At 48.4% G+C, this 20,573-nt stretch overlaps 2 protein-coding genes across 6 annotated transcripts in view; one reads left to right on the top strand and one right to left on the bottom strand.

Annotated features, from left to right (window-relative positions):
- Positions 1-13,528, top strand: TMEM25 (transmembrane protein 25). 5 transcript variants are annotated; one of them, XM_044257955.1, is made up of 9 exons: positions 1-39; positions 537-630; positions 899-1,210; positions 1,660-1,950; positions 2,152-2,283; positions 2,596-2,626; positions 2,780-2,880; positions 3,010-3,099; positions 3,227-4,553. In XM_044257955.1, the coding sequence occupies exons 2-9, from the start codon at positions 561-563 to the stop codon at positions 3,298-3,300; spliced, it is 1,101 nt and encodes a 366-aa protein (XP_044113890.1). In that variant the 5' UTR covers positions 1-39; positions 537-560; the 3' UTR covers positions 3,301-4,553. The 5 variants fall into 5 exon arrangements, with proteins under 5 accessions (XP_044113890.1, XP_044113894.1, XP_044113893.1 ...); XM_044257959.1 differs by lacking the exons at positions 1-39; positions 3,227-4,553 and adding exons at positions 258-409; positions 13,480-13,528; XM_044257958.1 differs by lacking the exons at positions 1-39; positions 3,227-4,553 and adding exons at positions 258-409; positions 9,218-9,290.
- Positions 13,495-20,573, bottom strand: part of IFT46 (intraflagellar transport 46) — a 15,329-nt gene continuing 8,250 nt past the window's right edge. Inside the window, exons 5-12 of the mRNA XM_044257960.1 lie at positions 19,286-19,360; positions 19,047-19,140; positions 18,485-18,613; positions 17,009-17,130; positions 16,609-16,675; positions 14,806-14,866; positions 14,448-14,533; positions 13,495-13,974 (exon numbers count right to left, since the gene is read on the bottom strand). Of these exons, the coding sequence (XP_044113895.1) occupies positions 13,879-13,974; positions 14,448-14,533; positions 14,806-14,866; positions 16,609-16,675; positions 17,009-17,130; positions 18,485-18,613; positions 19,047-19,140; positions 19,286-19,360 (730 nt within the window). The 3' untranslated portion in view covers positions 13,495-13,878. The remainder of the gene's footprint in view (positions 13,975-14,447; positions 14,534-14,805; positions 14,867-16,608; positions 16,676-17,008; positions 17,131-18,484; positions 18,614-19,046; positions 19,141-19,285; positions 19,361-20,573) is intronic.

The following is a 20,573-nucleotide window of genomic DNA, read 5'->3' on the forward strand; positions in this document are numbered from 1 at the left end:
CTGAGCAGTCGCTAGTGCGGAGCGCGCGGCGGGCTTCAGGTGAGGCGCGCTGGGGGCGGGGCTGCCGCACGCTTCCCCTCCCATCCGCCCCCCCCACCCGGACCCCCGCTGCTCTGGCCCGCCTCCGCCTGGTCCTGGGAAGGCCGGAAGCGGGCGTGCGTTTGTTGGATGGCAGGGGGAAGGGGCAAGGGAGGGACGGACCGGGAAGACGGTCCCTTTGGGGGAGGGGCGCCGCCCCGCGAGTCCGCGTTGTGCGTGCGAGTGTCGGGCCCGGTGCGGTCTGCGGCGGCGCGCGGTCTCTGCGCCTGCGGGCCGGAGCCTGTTTGCCCCCGGCCCGGTTCTGCGCCCGTCGGTGTGTGCTGGCTGGGCTCCGGCCTTCGCCTGGGCGTCCTTGGCTTCGCCACTGCGGGTCAGTCTCCATCTGTGTGTCGGTGCACGGTTTATTTTTGTTTCTGGAGAGAAAATTACTAGAGGAATCCCCGAGCCTGCCTGCGGTCACCGGGCTCACATCGAGGCCCACCCCCTTGTCTCCGCAGCCTGGGGCCTAGGCCTGAGGGACCATGGCACTACCCCCGGGCCCAGCTGCCCTCCCGCACATGCTGCTGCTCCTGCCAGCCCTTCTGAGCTCAGGTACACCCCTGTTCACCCCTTGGCGAAGCCCTTCTGGGGGCAAGCCACTCTCTCCCCTCACCTTGGGTTTGGATACCTACTTCAGGCCCCAGAGCACTAGAGCTGGGTTCCCCTCACCCACCCACCCACGGCCCAGCCAGTTCCTCGTGAGCGAACCTGGGTGCCCCGGCTCTTGGTCAGTTGCCCCTCCGTAACAGGATGTCATGCTGGTCACAGACCAGTTCCACCCCTCCCCCAGCTCTCCCCAGAACCCCCTGCTGTGTTCCAGGTTGGGGGGAATTGGCACCAGAAATTGATGGTCAGACCCGGGCGGAGCTGGCACTTCGGGAGAACGAGCGGCACGCCTTCACCTGCCGGGTGGCAGGGTGGCCTGGAACCCCCCGATTGGCCTGGTACCTGGATGGACAGCTGCAGGAGGCCAGCACCTCGAGACTGCTGAGCGTGGGCGGGGAGGCCTTCTCCGGAGGCACCAGCACCTTCACTGTTACTGCCCAGAGGGCCCAGCATGAGCTTAATTGCTCATTGCAGGACCCCGGCAGTGGCCGGTCAGCCAATGCCTCTGTCATCCTCAATGTGCAATGTGAGTGCCCCTGAGGTGGGCAGGGACAGAGGTTCCCTGCCCGAAGACCCCCAGCAGCCACCAGGCAGTGGTCTGATAGACCCCTTAACAAACACTTAAGCACTTTACAAATATTAACTCACATTATCCTCAGGATATTCCTGTGAGGTAGTTATTCTGGTTAACTCCATTTTACAAGTGAGAAAACTGAGCCACAGATTGGTTAAGTATTATGTTTGCAGTCCTATAGCTAGTAAGCAGAGCCAGGATTCAAATCCAGATATTTTGGTTTTAGTGATTTTACTGTTAATCACTGTGAAATGCTGCCTCTCAGGGAGACCCAGCCATCCTGTTTCCCAGTGCCCCCTTGAGAAGAGGTCCAAGCTCCTGGCTCCCTTCTGGGTTTGGGAAGAAAGGGCAAGGAGTCTGAGGGCTGTGGTGAGAGTATGTTGGCTTCTGCTTTGCACCAGTTAAACCAGAGATTGCCCAGGTCGGGGCCAAGTACCAGGAAGCTCAGGATCCGGGCCTCCTGGTTGTCCTTTTTGCTCTGGTGCGTGCCAACCCCCCTGCCAATGTGACCTGGATCGACCAGGATGGGCCGGTGACTGTCAACGCCTCCGACTTCCTGGTGCTGGATGCCCAGAACTACCCTTGGCTCACCAACCACACTGTGCAGCTGCAGCTCCGAAGCCTGGCCCACAACCTCTCTGTGGTGGCCACCAATGACGTGGGTGTCACCAGCGCCTCGCTTCCGGCCCCGGGTGAGCATTGCCAGCAACTGGCCAACACAGCCTCAGGTGGGGGCAGGATCACAGTACAGAAATGAGAAGACTGTTGCCCTCTGGGTGAGTCTTGTGAATGGGCTGTGCTGACCACCTTGGGCAAGGACAGAATGGTACCTGTGGCATCTCCGAGGTGGGGGCCCCTGCCCACTTGGAACCTAACCAGAGAACACTTTGCAGGGCTTCTGGCCACCCGAGTGGAAGTGCCACTGCTAGGCATCGTTGTGGCTGGAGGGCTTGCACTGGGCACCCTGGTGGGGTTCAGCACCTTGGTGGCCTGCCTGGTCTGCAGGAAAGAGAAGAAGACCAAAGGTAGGGCCAAAGCAATGGGGTGGGGGGCGAGGGTGGCTGAGGAGCAGGGAGAAGGAGAGGGAGAAGCAACAAGGGCAGCATGTGGGGCTTGGCAGGACAGGTCATCTCTGACGAGTGGCAGAGTGGGTCTTCCTGGGCATGGCCATGGGGAAAACCCGATGCAACTCCAGAGCAGGCCTGGGCACTGGGGACCCATTCTGTCCCAGAGCTAGGAGAGATCCCTTGCCTGAGGGTCCTGGGTCTGAAAGGGCATAGGGGCAGAGCCCCGAGTGGGTGGGCTCCCTAAGAAGTGTGTGGTTTCTTTCTCCCTAGGCCCCTCCCGGCGCCCATCCCTGATCTCTAGGTAACTTCCTGGGGCTGGCTGGCTGGGCCGACCTGAGATACAGCATGGGGACAGCTGGAAACTGCGGGTCTCCCTAGTTCTGGAAAGGGCCCCAAAGCAGGAATCTGGACCTGCTGGAGCCAGGGCACATCCCAGGCTCTGTCTGCCCTGTAGTGACTCCAACAACCTGAAACTCAACAACGTGCGGCTGCCACGGGAGAACATGTCCCTCCCGTCCAACCTTCAGCTCAATGACCTCACTCCGGATTCCAGAGGTACACCCTCTGTCTGCCCTAACTTTACCTTCAGAGGTGCTTCTGAGGCAAAGAGAGATCCTGGTACTTGAGGGGTTAGGCCCTATCAGGCACACTCCTCATCCTGGGCACCCGCCCTGTGTCACCCAGCAGGGAAGCCAGTCGACCGGCAGATGGCTCCGAATAACAGCCGGCCGGAGCTGCTGGACCCGGAGCCTGGCGGCCTCCTCACCAGCCGAGGTACTGGGACATGGGCGCGCCCCCACCCCCAATCTCTGATGCTTCTGCCAGAGGCCTCTTGAGTCTCCATGGGCAGCTTCCAGGCGGTGAGGCTCACTGCGTCTCACGGGCATCTTTGCCCCTGCAGGTTTCATCCGGCTCCCCATGCTGGGCTATATCTATCGAGTATCCAGTGTGAGCAGTGATGAGATATGGCTCTGAGCGGGGCGAAATGGGGGGTACCGTCTTGGCTCCTGGGCACCGCCCCCGCATGGCCACCTCTGCCTGGCCCTATTGCCACTGGGAAGAGGTCATGCCCCTGCTGCTTTGGCTTGCCCTCCTGGTTGAGGCACCCTCTGTGTCATCCACATGACGTTTGTCACTGGGATCTGACCCTCAGGGGCACAGGTGTCTTGGCAGAGCCACCATCTGGACTTCAGCCCCTTGTTCTACCTCAGGTAGGGGGGCCTTCAGGCGCGTGCACCCCGGCAGCTGGAGCTCTTTGTGCAGGTGTGTGTGCGGTTGTCAGGCCTCTGAGTGTGGTCTGGCCCTGCCGGCCTGGGCCTGCTTTGGGCCACACACCAGTAGTCGTAGCACTTTGTACAGCAGGCACGGGGCATTCCCGGTGGGGGGGCAGGGAGGGCCCTGCATGTCTTCAGTTTCCTCCCCATGCTGTGCAGCTTTGTTCCCTCAGGGAAAATTTAGGACCCTGATAGCTATATCGAACCAAACTGCCCTTTGCACGGAAACCAACCCCTGGCCCAGGGGCAGGGGCCAAGCACAAATTTTGCTGCATACCTCTCTGCCCTTCTCTTGTCTCCGTCTCCTCTTGGGCATTGTATATTATACTTTGGATCTTCTGCATTTCTCCACTGGGCACTGGATTTCTCCATTGACCTAAGCCTGGCGGTGCCAGGGCCCGGTGTTAGCACAAGTCAGGAGGAAAAGAGGGAGGCAGGAAGTCGAGTGGCACCCCCAGCAGCACGTAGCTATGCATCTTTTTCTTATGGTGTTGGCACTTTAAGCACATCCCCTAGGTAGGGGGTTAGGGAGCACCCCAGGGCCTTCTCTGTGGCTTCCCCAAGTCTGGCCTTCCTCTGATTCACTGTGAGTGCCCTGAGCCCTCAACCTATTTTCACAAACCCCCACCATGGGACCGCATTGACCAGCCCCTAACTGCCTCATCAGCAGGAAGGCCCACTCTTCCTGTCCCACCATTGGTTCTTCAGGGGCTGGTGATAGTGGCACATTATTTGACAGAGCTAGAAGCTTTTAGGGCAACATGGAAAAAGGGGGGGGAACCATGTACCCCCAAACAATGTAAGAATTCTTTGGAAAGCAACATGGAAATAGCAAATTATTATAGTGCAGAGTATATTTTTCCCTTGTTGATAACTTGTTTTATAGTTTTTTTCATGTTACTGCCTAGGACAGTGCTGAGTACACAACAAATTTAATAAACTTGGCTTAGTGAATGTTACATGTCTGTTTCATTTCTTCATAGATGGTTCTAAAACGAAATCTTTATATCCTACAGAAAATAGGGAAAACACCTGTGTACCCACTACTCAATTCTGTTGAATCATCTCATTTTACTTTGCTCCAGAACTTTTATTTTTAAAAATGAATAATGCTGTTTCTTTAATTACACTGTTCTCAGTGGCAGGGCTGGCTTTTTCGCTTTCGGGAGTGCCAGAGCAGGGTTAGAGGGACAGAAGGCTCAGACTAGGCTGTGATTTAATAAATAAATAAATAAATAAATAAATAAATTCTGGAGAATTGTACGGGGGAAAAAAAGACTAGAAATGAGAGGAGATTTTTTTTTTAAGATTTTTATTTTTATTTATTTATTTGACAGAGAGAAATCACAAGTAGATGGAGAGGCAGGCAGAGAGAGAGAGGGAAGCAGGCTCCCTGCTGAGCAGAGAGCCCGATGCGGGACTCGATCCCAGGACCCTGAGATCATGACCTGAGCCGAAGGCAGCGGCTTAACCCACTGAGCCACCCAGGCGCCCGAGAGGAGATTTTTGAGGACAAATTTATATGCTTTTCTGAGCAACAGGTTGACTTGTCTTGCATAGCTCTGGGTTTTCTTCCCCGCTCTCTGGCTTCTCTCTTGTTCAGTAGGGTGTCTGCTCCATGGAAGTGGCCTAGGCCACTGCCCCAGTCTCTACTGGTTTTGCCTGTAAGTGGCTTTGTGGCCCCAGAACGTTTAGAAGCCAGGGTGCGTCTCTGGTGATGGGCGTCCACTGTTTCCTTTGAGAGGTCCTAGACCCCCTTCCTTGGTGGTTCTTTGGCAAGGCTGCAAGCCCTGCGCTCCTCCCAGCTGCTCCCACCTTTCAGCAAAAAGGTGGGTTCTTTGGGCAAATCCATCCTCGCAAGTATTTGTTTGCAAAGGGGTGGACTTTGAAACTAGTGTTCCAGTTCTCCCTTGGATCAGAATCCTTGTCCCTTTGTTGAGTTGCAGACACCTTGGAGAGTTTGATGAAAGGTAAAGACTCCTTTCTGAGAAATGCAGATGGAGAAGGTCTGCTCACTCTGCAGGTCAAAGCCCATCAAATTACAGCTTGGGCGAACCTTGAGAACATGCTGAATGAAAGCAGCCAAATCCAAGAGACCATTTGTGACTCCATTTTTGTGAAATGCCCAAAATGGGCAAATCTGCAGAGACAGAATAGGTTCGTGTTGTCTGGGACTAGAGGGAAGGAAGAATGGGGAATGGCTGCCAGTGAATATGGGGTTCTTTTGGGGGTGATGAAAATGTTCTAGAATTAGTGGTGATTGATGCACAATGTTGATAACTTGTTTATCAACAGATCAGAAATCACCCAACTCTACACTCTATAAGGGTGAACTTTATGAAGTACAAATTATGTCTCAATAAAGCTGTTCTTTGTTTTAAAATTTTATCTTTTAATTTTTTTAGGATTTTTTTAAAAAATATTTTATTTATTTGACAGACAGAGATCACAAGTAGACAGAGAGGCAGGCGGGGGCGGGGGGTGGGGGGGGAAGCAGGCTTCCTGCTGAGCAGAGAGCCCGATGTGGGGCTTGATCCCAGGACTCTGGGATCATGACCTGAGCCAAAGTCAGAGGCTTAACCCTCTGGGCCACCCAGGCGCCCCGAGGATTTTTTTTTTTTTTAATCCATTTGAGAGAGGGAGAGGGAGAAGCAGCCTCCCCATCAAGCAGGGAGCCCGATGGGGGGCTTGATCCCAGGACCCTGAGCTCATGACCCGAGCCAAAGGCAGAGGCTCAACCATCTGAGCCACCAGGTGCCCCTGTACTTTTTTTTTTTAAGTGTACTCACCCCCCAACATGGGGTTCGAAACTCATGACCCCGAGGTCAGGAATTGCATGTTCTACCAACTGAGCCAGCTAGGCACCCCAATAAAGCTGTAGTTTTAAAAACCATCAAGTGGTTGTTGCACCTGGGTGGCTCAGTTGGTTAAACATCTGCCTTTGGTTCAGGTCCTGACCCAGGGTCCTGGGATTGAGGTCGACATTGGATTCCCTGGTCAGTGGGGAGTCTGTTTCTCCCTCTGCCTCAACACGGCACCATCCCTGCTAGTGCTCTCTTGCTCTCTCTCAAATAAATAAAACATATTTTTAAAGATTTTATTTATTCATTTGAAAGAGAGAGAGTACAGCAGAGGGGGAGACAAAGGGAGCAGGGAGCCAGATTGGGGCTCAATCCCAGGACCTGGAGACCATGACCTGAGCTGAAGGCAGACACCCAACCATCTGAGCCACCCAGACACCCCATAAATAAAATTTTTTTTAAAAAGTCATCAATGGTAACTTGATTTGTACATTTCAGTATAAATTTCACCTGACAAAAACAAAAATATTGAATTCCAGGTAATTATATGCATGCCAAAGTGTTTAGGGGTAAAGTACCTTGATGTCTGCATCTTCCTTTGGGATGTATCAAAAAAAAAAAACAAAGATATATAGGGACACCTGGGTGGCTCAGTTCGTTAAGCTTCTGCCTTCAGCTCAGGTCATGATCTCAGGGTCCTGGGATCAAACTCTGCATCAGGCTCCCTGCTCAGTGGGGAGCCTGCTTCTCTTTCTCCCTCTGTGCCTCCCCCTGCTTGTGTTCTCTCTCTCTCTGTCTCTCTCAAATAAAATTTTTTAAAAAGTTAAAAATAAACTCTACTCCATTGTGGGGTTCAAACTAACAACCCCGAGATCCAAAGTCTCATAATTACTGACTTGAGCCACCCAGGTACCCCGCCTTAGGTACTTTTAAAAAATTTTTAGTTGTAGGGGCACCTGGGTGGCTCAGTGGGTTAAAGCCTCTGCCTTCAGCTCGGGTCATGATCTCAGGGTCCTGGGATCCAGCCCTGCATCGAGCTCTCTGCTCAGCAGGGAGCCTGCTTCCTCCTCTCTCTGCCTGCCTCTCTGCCTACTTGTGAACTCTGTCTGTCAAATAAATAAATAAAATCTTTTTAAAAAAATGGTTTAAAAAAATTTTAATTGTTTATTTGAGAGAGAGGGAGAGAGAAAGTATGAAGGGAGGGGCAGAGGGAGAGAACTGAGCATGGAGCCTGAACCAGGGCTTGACCTCACACCCTGAGATCATGACCTGAGCTGAAATCAAAGAGATGATGCCTAACTGACTGAGCCCTCCTAGGTACCCCCCTTAGGTACTTTTTTTAAAGAATTGAAGTATAATTAACACAGAGTGGTATATTAGTTTCTGGCATACAACATACTGATTTAACAATTCTATACATTACTCAATGGTTATCCAATTTGTTGGCATACAGTTGTTTATAGTACTCTACTTTTTATTTATTTTTTAAGATTTTATTTATTTATTTGACAGAGAGAGAGTGAGCGAGGGAACACAAATGGGAAGAGTGGGAGAGGAAGAAGCAGGCTCCCCCCGATGTGGGGCTCGATCTCAGGACCCTGGGATCGTGACCAGAGCCAAATGCAGACTATGACTGAGCCCTCAGGCACCCCCCAGGTTCTCCTCTATTTTTTATTCCTGTGGAATTGATAGTACTATCACCACATTCATTTCTGATTTTAGTTATTTGAATCTTTTTTTTTTTAGACAATTTGGCTAAGGCTTTTCAATTTTTTTTAAACGTTATTTTTGTCTCTTTTTCTTTAATTTTTAAAAAAGATTTCATTTATTTGAGAGAGTGAAAGTAAGAGAGATCACAGAGGGAGAGGGAGAAGCAGACTCGCTGCTGGGCAGGGAGCCCAACATAGGGCTCAATCCCAGGACCCCAAGATCATGACCTGAGCTGAAACCAAGAGTCAGATGCACAACCAACTGAGCCACCCAGGCACCCCTATTTGAGTTCTTTTTCTTTAAATGTGAATTCCCCCTCCGTGCACTGCTTTTGTTATATCCTGTAAGTTTTGGTATGTTTTGTTTTTATTTTCATTTGTGTCTAAGTATTTACTAATTTCCCTTGTGATTTCCTATTTGACTCGTTGGTTAATACTGTATTCTTTGATTTCCCCAGATTTGTGGGTTTTTCAATTTTGCTTCTGTTATTCTGACTTCATCTCATTGTGGTCAGGGAAGATACTTTGTATGATATTTACCTTTTAAAATCTATTGCGACTTTAACTTGTGGCCTAAAATATCACCTGTCCTGAAAAATGTCCCATGGACACCAGAGAAGTATGCTGTTGCTATTGGGCAGGTTGTCCTGCCCATGTCCATCAGAGCTGGTTGGTTCACTTTGCTGTTTAAGCCCTTTGTTTCCTTGTTTACCTTTTGTCTCATTGTTCTATCCATTATTGACAGTGTGGTATTTTTTTTAAAGGATTTTATTTATTTATTTGACAGAGAGAGAGAAAGAGCACAAGCAGGCAGAGAGGCAGGCAGAGGGAGAGAGAGAAGCAGGCTCCCTGCCAAGCAAGGAGCCTGATGCAGGACTTGATCCCAGAACCCTGGGATCATGACCTGAGCTGAAGGCAGAGGCTTAACCCGCTGAGCCACCCAGGCGTCCGGATAGTGTGGTATTGAAGTTCCGAGCTATTATCATAAAACTATTTCTTCCTTCCATTCTGTCAACTTTTGCTTTATATATTCTGAGGGTCTGTTATTAGGTGTGTAAATATTTATACTTTGTATAGCTTCTTGCTGTGTTCATTGTTCCTTTTGTAGGTCTCCTGATTTCATGGAAATCTGTAACAGCAGTTCTCAAATTTGTCTGCATATTGAAATAATCTGAAGAGCTGAGGAAAAATATGGATTCCTGTATCCTACCTGCGAGATTGTGATTTAAATTAGTCTGGTGTGTCGTCTGAGAAAGGAAACCTCTCTTTTTTAAAGATTTTATTTATTTATTTGACATGCACACAGAACAAGCACAAGCAGGGGGAGCAGTGGAGGGAGAGGGAGAAGTAGGCTCCTCGCTGAGTAGGGAGCCTGATAAGGGACTCTATCCCAGGACTCTGAGATCATGTTCTGCATTTTTTTTTTTTATATTTTGTTTGTTTATTTGAGAGAGAGTGAAAAAGAGAGATCACAGAGGGAGAGGGAGAAGCAGACTCATTGCTGAGAGAAGAGTCCAATTCGAGGCTCTATCCCAGGACCCTGAGATCATGACCTGAGCCAAAAGCAGAGGCTTAACCCACTGAGCCACCCAGGCGCCCCTGGTCTATGAGTATTATTAATTTTTTCCCCCTTAGCTTAGCTGCTTTGTTTCTCTGATTTACTTTGTTCTGCCCGTTTTAGTCTCTATTTTTCTGGCTTTCTTCAAAGTCCAGAGATCCCCCATTGTACATCCATGTTTAAAATGAGAGTTGCAAACAGGTGTACAAACACAAGAATGACATAACCAGAAAAGTGATTGGAAGCTGATGGGGAGGTTGGGACCTGGACATGTGCTTATATACTCCATGTCAGTATCTAAAGGTCTTTTCTCTTTGGCTGGTCCGTTTGCCGAGAGGACTTTTCCAATAATCTGCTTTGGAGGTATAAATAAGCATGGGAAAGGGTGACTGTCTCATTGCTCACTCTGTTTTATCCATTTCTTTTAAATATGGCCCCTTACGGCTGTCCTCATAGTGTCTTGGTGTTCTCATGTCCAGAGCCTCCCTGGTTCAAAGGTCTTCTGTTGGGATAGAAGAGATAGGGTTCTGCGGTGTGACATGGCTCACTTCTTACCAGTTTCTCTGTCTCTCTCCTCTGTAGGTAAATTTCAGACCCCCCCCCACTCCCTTAAATTAGTTACCACTTATCCATCTTCCAAAATTGTTGCTGCCTAGTCTCCTGTCATTTCCTTTCCTATTATCTATCCTTGCTGGTCTGTATCTTTTTCAAAATTATTATTCTTGGGGCACCTGGGTGGCTCAGTGGGTTAAAGCCTCTGTCTTCAGCTCAGGTCATGATCCCTGGGATTGAGCCCCGCATTGGGCTCCCTGCTCAGCAGGGAGCCTGCTTCCCTTACTCTCTCTTTGCCTACTTGTGATCTCTGTCAAATAAATCAATAAATAAAATCCTTATAAAAAATTATCCTTACATCATCATTGTATAGGGTTAAAGGAAGGAGTGAAGATATAAATATGATGTTCAATGTTTGTTTATTTTGAAGTGTTGAGAGCCTACCATCAGCAGAGGAGGAGGACGATGCTTCCGGCTGGGGAAATAGCCAGCATAGAAGTTTGGTTAGAAGGGGGACTTCCTGAATTCCCGGTAGAGCCTGCAAACAGATTGGTTTTTCAGTTTGCCTTGAGGGATTATGGAAAATGAGGATCTACAGGTAGGGAGAAAGTGGCCAAATGCAGTCTTCAGAGGCCTAGTTGAAAATTTATACTTAGTAATATAATTACTACATATGACATTTTGGGGCACTTAATCTTTTCACATAATTTTACCCATGGGACGAGCCTCACAGTTAATTAGTGTTTATTGTAACTGTTTCATAGCTAGGTTAACTGAGGTATGGAAGTACTGGCTTTTTTCTAGGGCCACAGAGCAAGGAGCCAATGGGGAGGAAGGACAGGCGTTGAGGTGGAGAGAGGTACGCAGGCGAGCCGTGTCTGGGTCGGTCCCTGGATGGTGGTGCTGGAACAGGGAGGTAAGCTAAGGCTGCGGCCTAACAGTGTCTTTGGCAGGAAGTACCCTTGATCTGTGTGACTTGCAGATTCTGCCTTTGTGAATCCACTTTCTCACTCAATGTGTTTACTATCCCAAATCAGTACTGGCAGTGTTTTCAGTTATTTGCAGACATGCTCAGAGCAGTGAAAAATTTGTCACCCGACACCTAGCTTCCCTGCTGAGGCTAAAAAGGGGGACATTCTGGCTCCTGGTTTCAGCTCTCCTACTGTAAACATGTTCTATATATTGCTATGTTTTCTGATTGCTGGTGATTCAGTGCACTAGAATGACCCCTAAGCGCTGACGTAGTGGCCAGCGCTCCTACGTGTTGTGTGTCGGGTAAACTTCGGTACGGCACGATTCAGAGGGCTGGTGGTTCTGAGTTCAGCGAATCCGTGGTTGCTTGATGAACATGGTGTGACCAGGGGCTCATAGAAACCTAACCTTGCATTTCCCCAAGGAGCAACGGTTCAGTGTTTGCTGGTTGGGTGTTTGCTGTGACTGGGAAGAACAGAACCACTGTGCATAACGGGGCTCCTGGCAGCCTCAGTCCGTAGAGCCTGTGACCCCTCATCTCGGGATTGTGAGTTCAAGCCCCACATTGGGCGTGGAGCCTGGTTAAAACAAAACAAAACACAACTACTGTGGATAACGAGAATCAATGGTATTTATTAGTGCTCTCGGCTCTAGATGAAGAAAGTGGTCTGAGTGTTCGCTGAGAAAGGAATGGAGAATTTGAGCTCCTGTCGTGCATTGCCTGACTTCTCCCCTAGGAGTTAAATGTCCCAGTGGGATGTCACAGTGAGGCCTGAGCACGGATATTCCGGCTCCTCAGACTGAAGCATGATAGGACCCTCACGCCTGGTGGAAGAGTCTGTGGGAAACAGTCCCCTCCCATCTCTGTGTTTACTGTGCATAGATTAGGCTGACAGGGTAGCACTGTAATGTAATTCTCCCTTCCAATCACTTCTTGCCCCCACATCCGTCCTTGGTTCCTTTACCCCTTTGGCTGCTCCAGCCAAACACCTGGGTGTCATCCCTAATTCCCTTCCTCCGTCCCCTGCATCCGGTCTACCGGCAAGGTCTGTGGGTCTACCTGTTGCTGCTCAGCCCCATGCCCTCCCTTCCGTTCTGTTTTCACTGCTGGGTTTTCCAGATCCCCTTGCCACCTGTTGATTTCTGCCAGTGGGAGGCGCCAGCAGGATATGAGAAGGTGGGAGACAGGAAGCAGCAGCTGTTACTCACAGTTGCCATGGTAGTGGGGCGAAGGTGTGCGGACTTTAGTGCCTCGCTGTGGCACCCTCTCAGCCACTCAAGACCACTGCAGCACCCCTTCTGCCCCGGCACCTGCAGCAGATACCTCCCCTTGCGCCTCTCCTTCCTGCAGTCCACCTTCCTGTCTCCCTTTTGCTCTGTCAGCCCTTCCAATGCTTTGTGACCAATTTCCCACATTTAACACCCCATGGTAGAATAACTAGCATGGGGGCACCTGGGTGGCTCAGTGGGTTAAACCTCTGCCTTCAGCTTGCGTCATGATCTCAGGGTCCGGGGATTAAGCCCTGCATAGGGCTCTCTGCTCAGCAGGGAGCCTGCTTCCACCTCTGTCTGCCTGCCTCTCTGCCTGCTTGTGCTCTCTCTCCCTGTCAAATAAATAAATAAAATCTTAAAAAAAAAAAAAAAGAATAACTAGCATGGGGGCGCCTGTGTGGCACAGTCGGTTAAGTGTCCGATTCTTGATTTCAGCTCAGGTCATGATCTCAGGGTCAGGAGATTGGGCTCCATGCTAGGTGTGGGGTGTGCATCAGATTCTCTCTCTCTCTCTGCCCCTCCCCACCCTCTAAAAGAGCAAAGAAAAGGAAAAAAGGAAGGGAAGGAAAGAGAAGGGAGAAATAAGGGAAGGGAAGGGAAGGGAAGAGAAGGGAATGGAAGGGAGAGGAGAAGGGAGGGAGTGAAGGAAGGAAGGAAAAAAGGAAGGAAGGATGAACTAGCATAATTTCTGACTTCCTGACTGGAGCATGGCTGATGTAGCCTCCAAATTATTTCCTGAATCGCCCCGTCTCTACTTCTACCACTACTTCCTCCCTCATCCGGGGCACAGTCACCTCTCACCCGGATGGTGCACCAGCTCAGCTGTCTGGAGACCACAACCACACAGGTCTGGAGCTAGACAGTCAGGGAAACCTGTAAGGCGGCAGCAGTAACTGGTGAGAGACCCCAGGAAAATCAGTTCTGGGAAAACATGATTCACTTAATGCCATTATTGGGCCCGATCCTTATCTCGGCTTGCATAAGAATCGGTCTGTCTTGTCTCTTTCATATTATAGAACAGCACAACAACCTGAAAGATAGAGCATTTTACTTGTGAAATCTTTGCCAATAACATTAAGAATGGAAGAAAATAATTCTGTCGCTGTCTCAAAAAGAACATCTTTGAAGCTTTCCTCCCAACCTGAGCACCCCCAGAATCCCAGACATTCCAGTCCTTCTATTCTTCTAACTCAAGTCTCCACAGCGGTGTAAATGCGTATTCCCATGGGAAGAAAGCCGGAAACAGGCAGAAGCCATTTAAAGAAGCCGCACAGTTCATTCTGGCAGAGGGGGCAGCGGACTTCGGTGTCCCATCAGGCTGTGGTGGAGGCACGGTTGCCACAAGGCTGATGACTGTCCCTCCTCAGCCAGGGCAGCGGTGCCAGCTCAGCCTTGGAGCGGAGACCCAGCGTGTCTCAGCTGAAGGTTAATGTCTCTGCATCTCCAGCTTGGGAAGCGGAGTTGGATGGAGGGGTGAACGCTTTCTTGCCTTCAGCGAGAGCTTTAAAATGCTGTGAGGAGACAGGAGAGGGTACCTGGAGTGTTTGGCATGCTAGCGGCCATATTTGAGCAACAATTAACCTCTCGACAACCCGTTCAGCTCCAGTATTTTCCCAGTTCTACTTTCAGAACAATTCCTTGGTGTTGTCTTGGAAAAACAGCTAGGCATTTGCCCCACCTCCTTCAGAGATGAACCCCCTTTTTCCTTCTGCCCTGCGTCCATTCATTAAGCCCTGTGGTTCTCCCACAGGAGGGAGTGTCCCTGCGGGACCCTCGCAGGCCTGGTCACTCCAAAGGCCCACAGCTCTTCTGCTTCCCTGCCTGTGCAAGTCCCACCCTTCCTGCTTGCTGTTCTTTGAATGATGGGGAAGGGTGAGTTACCAGAAATATCCTTCCTTGTCCAAGGACAAATCCCAGCGGGCTGGGAAGAGTGGAGACTGGAGCGCTCCTCACTACAGCAGAAGACACTCTACGCTGGTCTTACCTGTGAGTTCTTGAATTCTGAGTAGAGGGAGAAGAGCAGGTGCAGGGACTGAATCCGACTCTTGTAGACAGGAATGTCTAGGATGGCTGAAATCAAGAGCTTGCGTGAGCAGAACCAATCACAACTGGGCATTATGGGGCGTTTATGTTTCGGAAAGCCATGTCCCTCCCAGATGGGATGTGTCGCTGTGACTCTGGGGGCATAAGCCCAAATACACCTTCAGGGCTGCCAAACAGCAAACTGGCTTGGAGTGTGGGGTGTAACTCAAGATACTGTCTTCCCAGAGCAAATGAGCTTTTTCAAAAGACCACGATGTATTCGTCCAGAAACGCGGACAAGAAGGGACGGAAGAGCTTACCGCAGATCATGTCGATGTACTCCGCCAGGCTGCAGTCAATCTCTGCCGTGGGCAGGCTCACCTAGAAGTCAATGCGGGGCGGACCAGAGTCCGAAGGCTGAAGTTTCACTGGGGCCAGCACCTCTGTCTTTCTCTCTCTCTCTCTTTTTTTTCCCCAAAGATTTTATTTTTTTGTGAGAGAGAGAGAGAGCGCGCGCACGCGCACACACAAGCGGGAGAACGGCAGGCAGAGGGAGAAGCAGACCTCCTGTTGAGTAGGAAGCCCAATGAGGGGCTCCATCCCAGGATCCTGGGATCATGACCTGAGCACAAGGCAGATACTTAACTGATGACCCACCCAAGGGTCCCTTTCTCTTTCTCTCTGGAGGAAGAGAGCTCCTAGCATACGTGTGTCATGGGCTGAATTGGGTTTCCCCCAAATTCATATATTGATTGAAGTCTGAGTGCCTAGTACCTCAGAATATGACTGTATTAGAGACATACAGTTTTAGAAGAGATAAATTTTTTAGAAGGTTTTATTTATTTACCTATTTGTTAGAGAGAGCGAGCGTGCACAAGTAGGGGGAGCAGCAGGCAGAGGGAGAAGCAGGCTCCCTGGTGAGCAGGGAGTCGGATGAGGGACTCGATCCCAGGTCCCCAGGATCATTACCTCAGCCGAAGGCAAACGCTTAAACCACTGAGCCACCCAGGCGTCCCATCAGTTTCCTTTGCTTGGTATTGAAGAGCTCTTTGCTTGGACAGTAATCACTTCATATGTATATATATATATTTAAATAATTTTTTTTAGTCTATCACTCTTTTGTTTGCTTAACAGTAACTACTGGTACTTAGAACTCTATTTTTGAATCTAAATTGTCACATTTTCCCCACTATGACTTTTAACTTTCTTTCTAAAAAAATTTTTTTTTCTTTATTTACTTGAGAGAGCAAGCAAGAGAGAGAGAAAGAGAGCGAGTGAGCACATGAGAAGGGGGACGGGCAGAGGAAAAGGGAGAAGCAGGTTTCCCGCTAAGCAGGACCCTGGGATCATGACCTGAGCTGAAGGTAGATGCTTTAACTGACTGAGCCACCCAGCCACTCTGACTTTTAATATTCTTAAAAGCAAGAGAAATATGACACAAAAGAGGATGATTAGATTTAGACAGCACACAAAATAGGCAGGTTGGTCTGGGTTGTTAGAAATCAGGACAGTGATTACGTTGGGAGGCGGAAGCATGAATGGGCCGCCAAGATGGTAGTGATGTTCTGTGTTTTGATCTGATGTGTTCGTTACACAAAGGTGTTCGGCTGCTGAAAATTAATGTGTGTGTGTCTCTGAGTGTGAATTATATTACAATTAAAAAGCAAATGATAATAAAAATACAGGAAAAGGGGCACCTGACTGGCTTAGTCAGTAGAGTATGCAACTCTTGATCTCAGGGTTGTAAGTTTGAGCCCCACATTGGGTATAGAGATTATTTAAAAATAAAATCTAAAAAAAAGAAAAACTTAAAGGGCACCTGGGTGGCTCAGTTGGTTAAGTGTTGGACTCTTCATTTTAGCTCAGGTCGTGATCTCAGGGTCATGGGATCGAGCCCCGCATCAGGCTTCGCACTCAGTGGGGAATCTGCTTCTCTCCCTCTCCCTCTGCCCCTTCTCACGCTTTTGTGCTGGTGTTCACACACACTCTCTCAAATAAATATAAATAAATAAGTAAATAAATAAATAAATTCTTAAAGTTGGTTAATTAAAAAAACTTAAAAATAATACAGGGCCTTCAAGTAAATGACACACTTTTTTTTAGCTTCTGCTCCCTCCACTTACCTTGCCCAAAAGCTCTTCAAACTCTGGGGACCATTCCTGCATCAGCGTGTCAATATCAGGCATGGGCCTACATGGACAGAGGTAAGTATGAGCAAGAAACGTGGACCAATGACATCAGCAACCTCTGGATCAGGAGATTGTAGGATGAAGGGAGGTGGTCAGTCTGAGAATACAGACTGGGCCGATGTATCCAGGGTCTGGGGGTCTGGAAGAACGGCTAAGGAATACCAGATAAATCACAATCTTTATGTCTGCAATTTTAGCCAGTAGCTGTCAAGATCAACAGGACCTCAGGTTAACCCAGTATGTGTTCTGCCTGTGGGCCTTCATCTCAGAGGCAATGTATCTGTGGGTGGTGAAGGTTTCCGGGGGTTACTGTGGGGAGGGTAGTACTTCTTACCTGGTGTAGTGCACGGTCGCAGGGGGCTTAGAACGGTGTAACTCCGAGATGCTCTCAATCCATGTGTCAATGGCTTTGGGATTCTTCTCTGCATCTTCTAGGCTCTTTACTTTCATATGTTGCTATAAAAATAAGGGGAAACCCTGGCTGATGGGATTAAAGTAACTCTCTTATTTTTTTTTAAGATCTTATTTATTTATTTGTCAGAGAGAAAGAGAGAGAGAGAGCGAGCGAGCACAACCAGGGAAGCGGCAGGCAGAGGTGGAGGAAGAAGCAGGCTCCCCAGGCATCCCAATAGCTCTCTTGTTTTAACGGGATGGCTCATCATTGCTGCTGTTTCATATACAGCAGGTAGCTGATGAATGGGGAAGCGTGACGGCAGCCAATGGAGATGAGAGGAAACTCTGCTGAATTTTCTGGAGCCATGCAAAGGGGGCAGCTCAACAGGATAGGACTGACCACACCGAGATGGTATTTCATACCACTAGGATGGCTGGAATAAACAAGACAGGCAGTGACAAGTGTTGGTGAAACTGCCACTCTCGTTCATTGCTGGTGGGATTGTAAAATGGTTCAGCTCCTTTGGAAAACAGTGTGGCGGTTCCTCAAAGTGTTAAGCAGTTAGCACCAGCCTAGCAATCCCTCTCCTACATACATACCCAAGAGAAATAAGAATATATGCCCAAGCAAAAACTGGTATGTACACACAAGCTCACAGCAGCATGTTAGTAAAAGTGGGAACAATTAGAGAACGGATAGCCACATTGTGATATGTCCACACAATGGAATATGAGTGAGCCATAAAACAAGGAGTGAAGTATGATTTTACTTATATGGGGAAATCTTAAAAAAAATTGAATAAACAAAAAGCAGAATCAGACCTACAAATACAGAGAACAAACTGGTGTTTGCCAGAGGGTAGGGAGTAGAAGGGATAGGCAAAACAGGTGAAGGGGAGTGAGAGATACAGGCTTCCAGTTACGGAGTGAGTCACAGGAGTAGAAGGCACGGCCTAAGGGCTACAGCCCGTAGTGCTGTAATAGCGCTGTGTGGTGGCAGCCGGTAGCTACGCTGGTGGTGAGCACAGCGCAGGGTACAAACTTGTCCAGTCACTGTGTTGTACACCTGAAACCACCGTAACACTGTATGTCAGCTGTACTCAAATAGAAAAAGGAAGGAACTGAAGTACTTAGCAGGGTCTAGGAGGAGTGGGGAATGAGGAGCGACTACTAATGAGATTTCTTTCTGGAATAATGAAAATGTTCTTAAGTTAGACAGCAGTGATAATTTGTACAGCTCTGTGAACACACTAAAAATCACTGAATTGTACAATCTAGAAGGGCAAACTTCATTGTAAGTAAATTATATCTCAGTGAACTGTTTTTTAAAAAAATAGGGTTGGCCTGAAACCACAGCCATCCCTTTTGATGGGCAGTAAGTCAAGTGCACAGATACCAGCCTGGGCTATTATCTTACTGTGACGTTGTGCTGTTTGGAATTCTCAGTTAACCAGAGCGAGAGCACTGTGGGGTCCGACTGCTTTGTAGAAGGCTCGTCCAATACCAACAGGCCAAGGTTGTCAGGCTTTCCATCAGGACGTGGGACCTGGTTAAGAGAAAGGAAGAGACAGAAAAAAATGGGAGGGGGCACATAAAAAGGTCAGACCTACTGTTTCCAATAAGTCAAAGAGGAAGACCTCTTCCCATTCATCATTAATTACTGGTTATTAAAAGGCATGCTTGTCTGTCATGCAGTACTAAAGCACTATCTACAAAAAAACACATGATCTACAGTGCCTTAAATGTAAAGCTACTAATTAGGAGGTAAATGAATGACAAGTTTTTAATATATAATGATTCAATCAAGTATTGCCTAAATAGCAATGAGTAGAATTAGGAGAACCAGATTGAGAACTCCAATGAAATGAAGAACATATATAAAGGTAACCAATGCTAGACAAGGGAATTAGTTGGATTGTTAACAGTAATAGGCCAGAAGAAACACCTAAGAGGTCATTTTTAGGATGTGCCAACTGTACCTTTAAGAATGCGTCAATATCCCCAACAGCAGGGATAAAATCAGGAATGAAAGGTTTCAGTTTGTGGTCCAGGTCAATCAACTGAGGTGTGTACCTAGGAGACATTGCCAAGGGAAGGTAGAGAAAGTCAGAGAAGTGGACTTTACCGCTCAGGCTGAAAAAATCTAGGAAGAACAGGCTTGTTACAGACTAGTGGTAGGAAAGGGGTGGGGGTCACGGGAGGAAGGCCTCGTGCTCACCTGCTGATATACTGGAAGAGTTCCTTAATCTCTGCGGAGACTGGCAAATGCTCATAATCTGCAGGATCATAAGCCCTGGAGAAAGGAAAGTACGCTGCAAGGTGGCCAGAGAAGGGCAGATGGAGCAGATGTGGCCGAGCGCAGGTTCAGGATCAGTCAGTGCGGCCCCCGCTGCCCAACTTTGACCACAGACCCTGTGACTCTGAACCTGGTTTGGGCCCCACCGACATCTGCCTTTCCTGTGTGGTTGGCAAGGCAACTTTAAAGATTTTTCTTTTTTTTTTTTTAATTTGACAGAGAGAGAGAGAGAGTGCACGAGAGAAGGAATACAAGCAGGGGGAGTGGGAGAGGGAGAAGCAGGGTTCCAGGGAGCAGGGAGCCCAATGCGGGGCTCCATCCCAGGGCCCTAAGATCATGACCTGAGCTGAAGACAGAGGCTCAACCCACTGAGCCACCCAGGTGCTCTTAGGCACCCCAAGATTTTAATTTCTGACATGAAAATAGTTTTCCTCAAGAGAATTTTTACAAAGATGTTTTCAACAGCGGTATTTATAAAAGTAAAACATTAGAAACAACATATCCAATACTTAAAAGATGGTTAGGTATATTAAGTTGAATACTGTATAGTTATTATTATTTTTAATTTTTAAGTAAGCTCTACACCCAACATGAGGCTTGAACTCACAACCCAGAGGTTAAGAGTCACACACTACTGATGAGCCAGCCAGGAGTCCCAGATACTGTATGCTTATTAAAGAGTACTTGTATTGATACAGGAAATGTATGCAGTAAAAAAAAAATAGTAGAACACATAAATTATAACAATTATTATTTTTTAAGATTTTATTTATTTGACAGAGGGAGAGAGGGAATATAAGCAGGGGGAGTGGGAGAAGGAGAAGCAGGCCTCCCATTCATTGAGCAGAGAGCTCAATGCGGACTCCATCCCAGGATGCTGGGATCATGACCTGAGCCGAAAGCAGACGCTTGGCTGGGCCACCCAGGCGCCCTAATTATAATTAAGTGAAGTGTAATGAACATTGGCTAAGTACGTAAGTGACTTGAAAGTTATTTAAAAAGTCCTTCTGGGGAGAGTAGCTTAAAAAATTAAATATATTATTGATATGAAGTTTCCATTTCCCCAGATTATAATTTATGAAAGCAGGATATGATTATGAAATAAATTGGGAAGCATGAAAAGTCAGTCTGGAATTAAACCTTTGTCTCATTAACTAGTGTCTACCTGCAGGTGAATAATCCACAGGGAACTTATCTTTATTAAACTATG

The sequence above is a fragment of the Neovison vison genome, chromosome 7 (assembly GCF_020171115.1).
Source record: "Neovison vison isolate M4711 chromosome 7, ASM_NN_V1, whole genome shotgun sequence".
In the NCBI taxonomy this organism is placed as follows: Eukaryota; Metazoa; Chordata; class Mammalia; order Carnivora; family Mustelidae; genus Neogale; species Neogale vison.